This window comes from Pongo pygmaeus, chromosome 17 (genome assembly GCF_028885625.2).
Source record: "Pongo pygmaeus isolate AG05252 chromosome 17, NHGRI_mPonPyg2-v2.0_pri, whole genome shotgun sequence".
NCBI lineage: Eukaryota > Metazoa > Chordata > Mammalia > Primates > Hominidae > Pongo > Pongo pygmaeus.
Window position 1 is genome coordinate 37345818 of NC_072390.2, and position 12654 is coordinate 37358471.

Consider the following 12654-nt stretch of genomic DNA (forward strand, 5'->3'; position numbering starts at 1 on the left):
AAGGTTATTTTTGAAATGTTATTCACAACCTAACCTCACTGCAATGGCAGAATGCTGTTTATAGTCTTTATCCCACTTCATGTGAGTATTCATATGTTTTGCTGTGAAAATATCAATGTGTTTGATTACAGGATGATGCTTCAGACTCCACTGGAGCTGTTATGTAATTATGTATATATGTTCTGTGTTACTGTATTACTTTCATTTTTTTTTTAAAAATCTGAATTTGGAATCCCGTCTGGTTCCAGGGATTTTAAATAGTGATTGTTGACCTACATTAATTTACGTGAAGTGATTATGTATGTACGTAGCTTATGGTATTTTGAACACATCAGCCTTGATCTTTATGAGCACCAAAGGGATGAGATACCAAGTGTGTAGAAGTTAACACAGAATTAGATAGACGATTGCCTCAAAAACCAATGTGTATAAGTTAGGTTGAAACTATATCATGTCATTTGCTTGGTAGAAATATGAATTCTAATTAGTTTAGAATTTATTTTTAGTGTTCTCCAGCACATACATTTTTCCTGTTGAAACTCACTCAAATTTTAGAAAAGAAGTGAAGGCTAAAGTTTGAAATTACAGGAAAGAGTAATCATATAGATGAGCTTAAGGCATGTATGTTTATTTAGGACATGCTTAGTCAAAAGAGTATAGGAGATGATCTGATTGTGTCTTTTATTCTCTTCTGAAATATAAGATAGTTGTGATTCTCATGAACCAACTTCTTTTGTAGCTTGGTCGCAAAGAAATTGCATTTTGCTCAGCAGTTTTGTTTTGTTTTTAAAAAAGCAAGTATCATCTTGAAAAGGCAACCTAATTTTCTCTGATCACCTAAACCACTGTCATATTGTGCTATTTGTGCCTGAAATTCCCCTGAACTTTAGAAGAAAATATTATTTGACTTCTGCTTGTTAAATGCAATAACTCTAACTCTTCTGAGCTAGTTTTGATGTTACAGATGGCTTATATGGTAGGGTGGTTATTAGTGACACCAAAACTATTCAGTAAAACTTTGCCACTATAAAGTTAAAAATGTGTATAAAGCTAGGTATTGAGGTCATCATTGTCTTCATTTTAGAAAATAGATGTGATGGGTCAGTGAAAGTCAAGGGAGTCTATACACGTGAGAGTTCAAAGGACTGTAGAACTCATTGCATTCAACCCTCTTCTAAATTTAATTCCTTATACAGCTTCTTTAACAAATAGCTATTGTTTGAACACATCTAGTAGAAGTTTACTGTTTCCCAAGCCTATTTAAATTTAGTGAGACAAAATTATTAGAAAATTTTAAGTTTATAGAAATTGCACTGCTTATAAGTTATATTTCTTGATTATTACTGCCTTCTGGGACCATCTTAAGCAAGTCTATTCTCCTTTGCTACTTGATGACTCTTTTGATACATGAAGACAGCTATCATGGCCCTCCTGAGTCTTGTTTTCTCTAGAGTAAATATCCTCCGTTCATTAACTGTGGCATTAAATATCCTCTGTTCATTCATGTGGCATTACTTCAACTCTTCAAACTGTGAATTTTTAAAAATGTTTTAGTTTGTCAATATCTGAATTAAGAAATAAGTATTCTAGGTATAGCCTGATCAGTGGAGCAGTACTGCCACCTCCCCTACAATGGCTATGACGTTACTTCGTTAAGTTTAAATTATGTTTTAACTGGAAATGTAAGTTCTTCAGAGTAGAAAAGGAGAAAAGCTGAATATTTAAAACTTTTTTACAGACTCATGAAGGGAAACCCCAGATCCATAATTATAGGTCTTTGGGGAAGAAACCAACTAAAACAGTTTTGACAGGAATTTAAGAGGGAGCAGGGGTCCACAAATCAAACAGCTCAAGCCATCAGAAGGAAAAGTGAAAGGAGGACAAGCGTGCATAATTAATTTAACCAAGAGCTGTGGCGTGAACTCTTTCTCTCAGAAAATCAGTGAGACTAATGTTTTAAAGGATGAACTTGGTTAACGTATGGAGTTTTGTTTTTTCCTTTTATGACAAAGACAAAGCCAGCACTCATTTACTTAGTTTGGGCACCTCTAGTTAGAGGTAGTTTTGGGATTTTTTTGTTTGTTTTTTCCTTTTGTGATCCCAGCTCCTTCCACTCTGCCAGGAAATCAATTGCTTCTCGTGACTCATTCATGTTTCAGGTTGAATTTTTATGACTAATAGGCAAGCAGGCTGTGACGTGATTAGTTAAAGCTAGGTCAGATAGATTTCACACTCCATTAATTTATAAGCCTTTCTCATATGACTTTAACTTACTGTTTTTCCAGAATAAGAGAATTATAGGAAGAGATTAAAAATTAGATACCAGATCTATGGCACAGAATGGTGACTTGATAAATAATGATTGTGTATTTCAAAATTGCCAAGTAGATTTTAAATGTTTTTACTACAAAAAAAAGATAAGTATGTGAAGTGATAGATGTTAATTAGCTTGATTTAATCGTTCTACAGTGTAAACATGTATCAAAACATTTTGTTGAACCCAGTAAGTAGATACAATTATTATTTGTCAATTAAAAATAAAGTTTGGCTGGGCACAGTGGCTCATGCCTGTAGTCTCAGCACTTTGGGAGGCCAAGGTGGGCAGATCACTTGAGGTGAGGAGTTTGAGACCAGCCTGGGCAACATGGTAAAACCCCATCTCCATTAAAAATACAAAAACTAGCCAGGTGTGGTTGCACGCACACCTGTAGTCCCAGCTACTCGGGAGGCTGAGACACAAGAATCACTTGAACCTGGCAGAGGTCGCAGTGAGCCGAGATCGCATCACTGCACTCCAGCCTGGGCAACAGAAAGAGACTCTGTCTCAAAAACATAAAATAAAATTTTAAATAATTTTGTGTTTATTTTATGTTTATGTTTATTTATTTAAAATTTAAAACACTTTAAATAATTAGACATTAGCTCTAAAGGTTGTTCCTTGGTATAAAATGTAGGATTAAAGCCTACAAATAATATTGGTATCATTCAGGAAATTAAAGTATAAATCTTTGTTGGGAAAAATTAGTCTTTGTCTTCCAATTAATGTTTCTTAAAAATCTCTGTTGGTCATAGTTCATGCAGTTCTCACTATATAAGTTTTTATTTGGAAATAGTATTGCAAGTTGATATGAGTCTAATAGGACAGACTGATTTGGTCATGTAAAGCCTAGATGTCTGACAGATTGGTAATAATTGGTTGGCAAATAAGGTCAGTAATGGTTTGACATGGGAAGGTCAATTAACTTTATTTTTTTTACTCAACATTCACAATTCAATTCAAACCCAGTCTTTCAGTTACAATTGATTCTGAATTGAGTTGGCCAAGAGCATATGCCTAGATCCACACAAATTTATTCTCTAGTGGAATCTGGGAATGTCTCATACTCACTCAACAAATGTTTATGCCATACCTACTATATGTCTACTGTGGTAGGCTCTTGTGATTCATCAGTGAACCAAAGATCCTATGCTCTTAGAAGTTATATTCTAACAGGTGAGCAATAGATACAATAAATAAATTGCAGCTGGGTGCCGTGGTTCACGCCTGTAATCTCAGCACTTTGAGAGGCCGAGACGGGTGGATCACTTGAGGTCAGGAGTTTGGGACCAGCCTGGCCAACATGGTGAAACCCTGTCTCTACTAAACATACAAAAATTAGCCAGGCATGGTGTTGCGTGCCTGTAATCCCACCTACTCGGGAGGCTGAGGCACGAGAATCACTACAACCCGGGGAGGCAGAGGTTGTAGTGAGCCGAGATTGCACAACTGCACTCCAGCCTGGGCAATAGAGCAAGACTCGACTCAAAAAAAAAATCTAAATAAATAAAAACGAGTAAATTGCATACTATGTTAGAAAGCAGTAAATGCTGTGGATAAAGTTTATAGAGCAGAATAACAGGGAACAGGAGTACTAGGGTGTGTGAAGGGAGGTTGCAATTTTAAACAGAAATTCTAGCAGACTTGAAGGAGATTAGAGAGGTACTAGCTATGTAGCTATCTGGGGATGAGCATTCCAAGAAGGTGGAACAATTGGAGCAAAGAACCTAAGGTGGGAGTATGCTTGGTGTGTTGGGGAACCTCAAGGAAGAGAGTGTGGCAGGAATAGAGTATAATAGGAGAAAAGGTCAGAGAGGAAATATGGGAGGGGCACTATCAGGTCATGTAGGATCTTCATGGATCAAAGGACTTTGGCTTGTGTTCTCAGTGAAGTGAGCAGATGTGACAGGGTTTTAATGAGATTTCATCCCAATGACTTAAGTCTTTTTGGGTTTTTTTTTTTTGTTTGTTTTTTTTTTATGGAGATAGGGTCTCACTGTGTTGCCAAGGCTGGAGTGGAGTGGCATGATCATAGCTCACTGCAGCCTCGACTTCCTGGGCTCAAGCAACCCTCCCAAGTAGCTGAGACTACAGGCGTGTGCCACCACGCCTGGCAGATTTTTTAATATTTTTTTTGTAGCAATAGGGTTTTGCTGGGCCTCCCAAAGTGCTGGAATTGCAGGTCTGAGCCACTATGCCTGGCCCGACTTATGTCTTTTTTTTTTTTTTTTGAGACAGAGTCCCGCTCTGTTGCCCAGGCTGGAGTGCAGTGGTGCGATCTCAGCTCACTGCAAGCTCTGCCTTCTGGGTTCACGCCATTCTCCTGCCTCAGCCTCCCGAGTAGCTGGGACTACAGGCACCCGCCACCACGCCTGGCTAATTTTTTGTATTTTTAGTAGAGACAGGGTTTCACCATGTTAGCCAGGATGGTCTCGATCTCCTGACCTCGTGATCCACCCGCCTCAGCCTCCCAAAGTGCTGGGATTACACGTGTGAGCCACCGCGCCCAGCCCCAACTTATGTCTTAATAGGACTCTTGTGACTGTTGTTGAGAGTAGACTATAAGGGGGCCTAGATAAAAGCAGTAACAGAAACTCAAATTTTGAAGCCTTCTTGTAGACTATGGATAACACCTTTGGTTAACAATGTGTTATTGTTAGGGTCTGACTGCTGAGATTTAAGTCCTGACTCTGTTACTATTTTAGTAAATGACTTCTATATCTTCATTTCCTCATTTGTAAAATGAAAGTAGTAATACCTCACAGAGTTGTGATAATTAAACTCATAATTTAAATAGTGCCAGGCAATGTAAACACATAACAAAAATTGGTTGTTATCAGTGTTAGCGTTCTCATCCTGTATTTGTCAAGCATGCTAATTCTACTACCATGATGTTTAACGTTCTTTCCTTTCCATATGTACTGAAAATATTCTAGTTCAGACCACAGACAGAGCGGCTTGCCTGGACTATTATAGCCACTATCTAATTGATTTCCTTGCCTCCTGTCCTTCTGTCCCAATCTTGCACAATACTGTTAGATTGTCACATTATATCCAAGCTCTAAAACCTTAATTTCTTTCCTCTTTCTTTCTACATTATGTGCACACTTAGCTCATGTCTCTCGTTCATGTAATTCCAGCTTTCCCTTCTCCAACATAAGTACACAGTACTACATGCCTTTCCTCAGACTGTGGGTTCTCTCCTGATCTTGTCTGCAATTTGAAATACTTTTAATTTCACCTGAAGTGCTATTGACTATACTTTCTACTTCGTTTCTCACATAGTATTCCCCACTGGGTACTGTAATCATTCGTGTACTTATCCACTTAGGTTTGGAACATTAGATGCAAGGGATTACATCTCTCTTAGAGCTTCATGTTTGTGTTCTACTGTAACTCCATGCCATGTAGTAAATGTTTTAATACTCATTGAATTGATTTTCTTTCCATTGTCATTCTTCTCTAGGAATGATCAACAGCATCAAGCAGCCGAGCTTGAACGTGAGGAAGACGTTATTCCAGATTCACCGATAACAGACTTCTCATTTTCTGGCATTAACCGGCTACGAAGAAAGGAGAACCCCCATGTCCGGTACATGGAACAAACACATACTAAATTGGAGCGCTCTGTGTGTGCAAATGGTAAGAGTTGGAGTTGTATTTTGTTCTCTGGTTTTGTAAACCAGTGTTCATCTACTAGTTTTTATGTTATTCAATCTAGTGGTAAGAAGATAATCACTATTCCGGTATCCCATGGTACAACTATGAGTTTAACTTCTATTCGTAAAGTGACTGAGAAGGCATTTTCTGCCTGTGTTATGTATAGATACGTGTCATCTATATGACATGTAAATATACCATATTTTATAAATGTAGTAAATAGTTTCTTTTTTCTTTTTTCTTTTAAAAATATTCCTATGTGTATATATCCAAGTGGGATAGAAGGAAAAAGGAAAGGAACTTAATGTTAATTTCTACCTCCTGTGTACCAGGTATTATGCTGAGTGATTTGCATGTATTATTGCTATGTTTTAGTTCTCGTAACAGGCTTGTGAGATAACTATCAGCTCTTTTGTTTTATAGATGAGGAAAGATATGTTTAGAAAGGTTAAATAACTCACTCAAGGTCTGCTATTATGTAGATGAGTCAAAATTCAAATACAGATCTTCTTAGCTCTGAACTTTCCTACTCTCCAGGTCTTCCCACATGGGTACTCCTGCCATTGGAGCTGTCTGTAACTGGCTATTTTTATTTGTTGTAATTTGTAGGAGTTAGTGGTAATCAAGAAATGGTGTTATAATGTGTCCACTTTGTGGCTTTTCAGTGGCATGTTTCCAATTCCAGCCTAGTTTATCATTTCTGCTAAATGCTTTAAAACTGTCTTTTCAGGTAGTCCCAAAATTTGTTATGTGCCATGATACAAGTATTACTTTTAGTATTAATCTAAAGCAAACAGTAAAGACTTTAATTTTTAACCTAAACTATTTGCAACAAGGAAAGCATGGGGCCCGGGGGATATATACGTAGTACTATATTTGTATAATACAAATAAATTGTTAACAATAAATATGCCTTTAAACAAACAAGCAGATCTTATTCTTAGATGTTGGAACATTGACAGTTTTCCCCCATTTTATAAGCATTTGTATCACCATCTAGTGGAAAACAAAAGAACTGTTAAAAATCCTACACTGAAATAGGAGCTAAGTTAAAATGTAAAATCATAGATCTAAAGTGAATATCCGTTGACCTTTTAGTTTGCTATCAGACAGGACGTGAATCATTAAAGATAATCACTGCATAATTTAGATCATGTTTAAATTCACAAATAAGAATATCTAGAAAACAATTCCATATTAGGAAAGTCTTTTGTAACCAATATAAATGCTTCTGGTTTATTTCTTCTTTGTATGAAAGCAGCATATAACTATTTAGAAATTTAATTCACTTGCTTTAACCTTGTTCTGATCATTTTTTACTTGGAATCTGAAGTTTGGTTTTAAGATGTATGATAACTTTGAGCCATACAAATGATTTTAAAATAATTTTAAGGCCGGGCACGGTGGCTCACACCTGTAATCCCAGCACTTTGGGAGGCCAAGGTGGGCGGATCATGAGGTCAGGAGATGGAGACCATCCTGGCTAACATGGTGAAACCCTGTCTGTACTAAAAATATAAAAAATTAGCTGGGCGTGTTGGCACACGCGTGCAGTCCCAGCTACTCGAGAGGCTGAAGCAGGAGAATCACTTGAACCCTGGAGGCGGAGGTTGCAGTGAGCCGAGATCATGCCACTGCACTCTAACCTGGGCGACAGAGCGAGACTCCATCTCAAAAAAAATAATAATAATAATTTTAAATGCTTTAATGACTAATTAGTCCTGTTCTCTAACTTCCCTTGCTTGCTTATTTTAAGGTTTATAATGCTTTTTAATATTACTCTCAAGTTATAAATAGTAAAACCATTTCACTTTACTTTGTCCTTATTTTGGTTTTCTTTGAACTAAATCTTTAAATATTGGCGTGGTTTCTGATAAAGCATGCTTCAGAGTTTCCTTCCCGAAAATAAAAACTCTAAAAGATCATGGAGATAAATGATGTAGTATACATTAGATTGATTGATCATTTGTTTATTGATTGATTATTTGAGATAGGGTCTCACTCTGTCATCCAGGGTGGAGTACTGTGGTGTAATCTGTGGCTTACTACAGCCTGGAACTTTTAGGCTCAAGAGATCCTCCTGCCTCAGCCTCCCAAGGTGCTGAGATTACAGTCATGAGCCACTGTGCCCAGCCCAGTATACCTTTTTAAATTAACCTGCTGATTTGTAACAAATATAAAAAGAAAAGTAACACTAAAATGTTACTACTCTAGGCAATTTGGGTTAGAAGAAGCTGTCTGTTCTAGTCCCCTCTCTCCCAATGTCTTAACTTAAACAGTTTTGTTTCTTAGTGAAATTAAAGGAGCTTACTTCTTAGAATACAATAATTATGTCAATAAAATAGTACTTATATTGTATTTAAATACAGATAATACATAAAAATTTTAAATATGAATAAAAAATAATTTGATAATACTTTTCGTCATCATTGTTTATTATGTAATCTCTTATTTTTTTTCTCCCCTTAGAATTGAGAAAAGTTTCCAAGTCTTCAACTCATCCACAACATAATCCTAATGAGAATGAAATTCTAGTAGCTGACACTTATGACCAAAGTCAATCTCCAATGGCCAGTAAGCAAGATACTGAGATTACTTTACAAGTTTAAAATTGTGGTTATTGGTGGGTAACAGTGACCCACAGTCTAACTTAGACAATATTTTAAAGGTATTTTCCACATAATTTTGTTTATATTACTAGTTTACTATCTTTTTCATATTGGAAAGTAATGTTATCCTATTCATATAAATATCCCTAATCATATTAATATAAATTACTAATAATTTTAAGTAAAGAAGGCTTTACTGTGATTTACTTATTTGTTCAACAAATATTGAAGCAGCTATTGTATACCAGGCACTGAATAAAACAAAGCCCTTGTCCTCACGGAGCTTATGATCTAGCTGAGGGAGAAATAAAATTTATGTCAGATAGAAGCAAGTGCTCTGAAGAAAAGTAAAGCAGGATAAGAAGGGATATTAGAAAGCCTCACTTGTAAAGTGACGTTTGCATAGGGACTGAGGGAGGGAAGTGAGTCACGTGGCTATCTGGGAGAAGGGCACCCTGGCAGAGAGATTAGCAAGCCCAGAGGCCTTGCAGTGAAGATGCCATTTGGTTTGTTTGAGGAACATTAAGGACCCCTGTGTGACTGGAGCAGAGTGAGTTAAGGGGAGATTGGTTTGGACAACAGGAAAAATAGAGTTACCATTTACTGAGATGGAAAAGACTGGGAGCCGCAGGTGTATAGGTTGGGGCGGGGGTGGTTAGAAATTAGAAGTTTGGTTTCGGAAATATTCTATTTGAAATGCAAACGCAACATTCAGGTAGAGTTTGGATTCATGAGTAGATGTGAGTTAGAATTTAGAGAAGTTGAGGATGGAGACACATATGGAAGTCATCAGCATGTAGATGGCATCTAAGCCATGAAACTAGATGAGATTACCAAGCAAGTGATAATAGATGGGGATGAGAAGAAGTCGAAGTATTGAGCCTTGGGGAACTTCATTATGTAAAGCCATGATTTTCAACTTTTCTTTTGTTGAAGAACCCCCACGCCAGCATTTTTAAACATTTCCCCCCTCCCCCCAATCCCTTCCCTGCTGGAATTTTATTACTGCAGATCTACTGTATATCTGTTTAGGTGATATGTGTATGCACTTATGTCTGTGCTTTATACATAGTAAGGTTTTTTTTTGCTGCCCCCTGCCCCGAACCATTTTTCACCCCCTTAGGGAAAATACTGTAGCTGTTGAGGTGGTGAAAATGAGTAGGAACCAACAAAACAGAGAAGGAGCTGCCAATGAGACAGGAAAACTAAAAATGATATCCTTTAAGCCAAGTGGAGAGAGGACAAAGGAGTGATCAACTGTGTTTAACAATGCTAATAAGTCAAGTAAGATGAAGACTTTCTAGAATTGACCATGGGATTTGGTTGCATGGAGATCATTGAGTGTTAAACTAGTAACATGATAAAAATTGTTAAGATGTAATGGTGACCATCTGAGATCTGTCTCATGTTCAAAGGAAACTAAGGACAGAGAAAATGGAAAGAGCACACACAAACAAGTACTCCAAGACATTTTACAGTAGAGAGGAGGAGAGAACAGGACAGTGGCTAAAGAAGAACATGGGTCGAGGGAGGATTTTTTCAAGATGGAATATTGTAGCATGATCAGCATTTATTTATGTTGAGAGGATGATCAAGTAAAGAGGAGAAAATTAATAATTCTGGAGAAAGAGGGAACAATTGCTACATCCTTAAAAAGGTCAGAGGAGATGAGATCCAGAGCCCAGTTGGGAGGGTTGGTCAAGGTTAATCACTTATTCATTTTATAATAGTGTAAAAGTTACATTCTGAAAGCTACAAATCATTTTATATTAATATGTTTGTCTGTTTGTCTGTCCATGAGTATGTGTGCATGTGCATGGAGGCTCAGGGTCCAGCAAAGGGTGCTAGGGATACAACACGGAACGTGGCAGATCCTTGCTTCTCAGCTCTCTAGAACCAATTCTCTTCTGCTGCTGCCAGGTCTTTGCTCCATTATTTGTCCTATCTTCCTTATACAGTATCTGCAGCTTCTCTGCTGGCTTATTCTTAGGTATATACACATATATGTTATCTTCCATCTTTAAAAAATAACCCCGCTTTTAATAATCTCCACCTTTAGCTACAGCTTCTCTTCAGAGGTGAAAAAGTATTAATAGTCTATACTCAATATCTCTACTTTCCTAATTCCCATTCACTCCAACTCAGTGTAGTATGGATTCTACTCCCCAACCCCCACCTGCAAGAGAGGAAGAGAGAGTAAGAGAGAGGGAGAGGGGAGGGAAGGAGGAAGGGAGGAGAGAGAAAAGTGCTAGAGGAGTGGGTTACGGGGGAAGGGAGGGAGGGAGACTTACAGGGATTGAAGAGAGTACAATGAATTCACAAACCCTTTCTTACTCCTTACACTGGAACTGATTCTGACTGTAAATGTCATCATTGTTGCTGTTCTCCAAAATATATGGTACTGTGCCTGTTCTATTTCTGTCTCTCTCTTTTTTTATTTATTTATTTATTTATTTATTTTTTGAGACAGGGTCTCTTCCTGTCACCCAGGCTGGAGTGCAGTGGCACAAACACAGCTCACTGCAGCCTCAACCTCCCAGGCTCAAGTGATCCTCCCACCTCAGCCCCTCAAGTAGCTGAGACTACAGGCACACACCACCATGTCTGGCTGATATTTGTATTTTTGTAGAACAGTGTTTCACCATGTTGCCAAGGCTGGTCTTGCTCTCCTAGGCTCAAGTGATCCACCTGCTTCGGCCTGCCAAAGTGTTGGGATTACAGGCATGAACCACTGTACCCGGCTTCACTTTCTATCTCTTCCTGGAGGAATGTCACCTACAGTCAGTAGTCTTCTCTGACTCATAAACTAATAAATCCCAAACCTGTATCTCTGTCTAACTTTTTTCCTGGATTCCCAACCAATGTATCTACCTGCTGTTGGATACCTCTACAGGGATATCCTTCAACTTCAGCATGTCTACAGTTGACACTTAACCTGTCAAAGCAACTCTTCATCCTTACATTTGCAATCTCAGTGAATGACACTATACATGCCTCTTTGAGTCATCCTAGATTTCTGCTTCATCTGTTTTTGCTAAACAGCCTCTAAGTCTTACTGATTCCACCTCCTACATATATGTTTTACATATTCTTCCCTGCCCCTATTATACTAGTTTAGGCTACTAGCATCTCTCATCAAGACAACATGTTCTAGTAATCTAATTAGTCCTCTTGCCTATTAGTGATTGCTTCTTGCCTAATGAGTGTGTCACAGCCACTAATACCTTTTCAGCCCACACACTGCATTTGTTTTATTTAAATCTCTTAGATATCTCTTCATTGTCTGCAGGATAAATTTGAAACTCCTTAGCATAATCTGACCCCTAACCAACCTAACTGGGTTCATGTCCTACTCCCATCTTCTGCAGTTTGACTTCTAGCAGTCAAACCACGCGTAGTTCCCCGAACAAGCAATTTTGTTTCACTTATCTAGACCCTTAATTATACCTGGAATTCTACTTTCTGTCAGCAGTCCAGTTAACTTGCCATATTCTTCCTTCTCTCGAGTCAGCTTAGGCATCACTTGTAACTTTCCTTGATTTCCCAAAAGAGATTTAGGAGTCCTTATTCTATGTTTAAATCACCCCTTTTATGTACCTTTATTATAATGTTTATCACATTCTATTGCAGTTCTCTTTTTACCTTTCAACTGTATAAGCTCCTTGAGAACAAGAACTTTTTCTTTTCATCTAGTGCTTAGCACAATACCTGGAACATAATAAGTGCTCCATAAATATTTGAGTTAACCTTTATAAAATACTAGAACATAGGTGATTTATGAATATGTGTTAGCTTAACCTGAAACATGCAGTGCTGACAACCTCTCCTACAAAGTATGTTTTCATGAAAGATACTGTAAATATAGTTTGATATTAATGCTGTAACATAAGTCACAATAATTCCACTGTAAATCCATTTTAAGATTTTTTTCCCCAGTGGCCATAAGAAAAATTATCTACCTATTGCATTCAGTTCATTTAGGAAAAACATAAAATTTACTTGAAAAATTTTAGCATGCATAGACCTGCAACTTACTGCCATTTATGGTAGGTATTTTGGACTTTTTGC

General features: G+C 37.6%; 1 protein-coding gene across 6 annotated transcripts in view; it reads left to right on the forward strand.

The window, feature by feature from the left end:
- RBBP8 (RB binding protein 8, endonuclease) overlaps positions 1-12654 on the forward strand; it is a 91908-nt gene that overhangs the window by 43132 nt on the left and 36122 nt on the right. For all 6 annotated transcript variants that reach the window (XM_054461019.2, XM_054461024.2, XM_054461021.2 and 3 more), the window contains exons 7-8: positions 5784-5959; positions 8447-8551. In XM_054461019.2, the coding sequence (XP_054316994.2) occupies positions 5784-5959; positions 8447-8551 (281 nt within the window). The remainder of the gene's footprint in view (positions 1-5783; positions 5960-8446; positions 8552-12654) is intronic.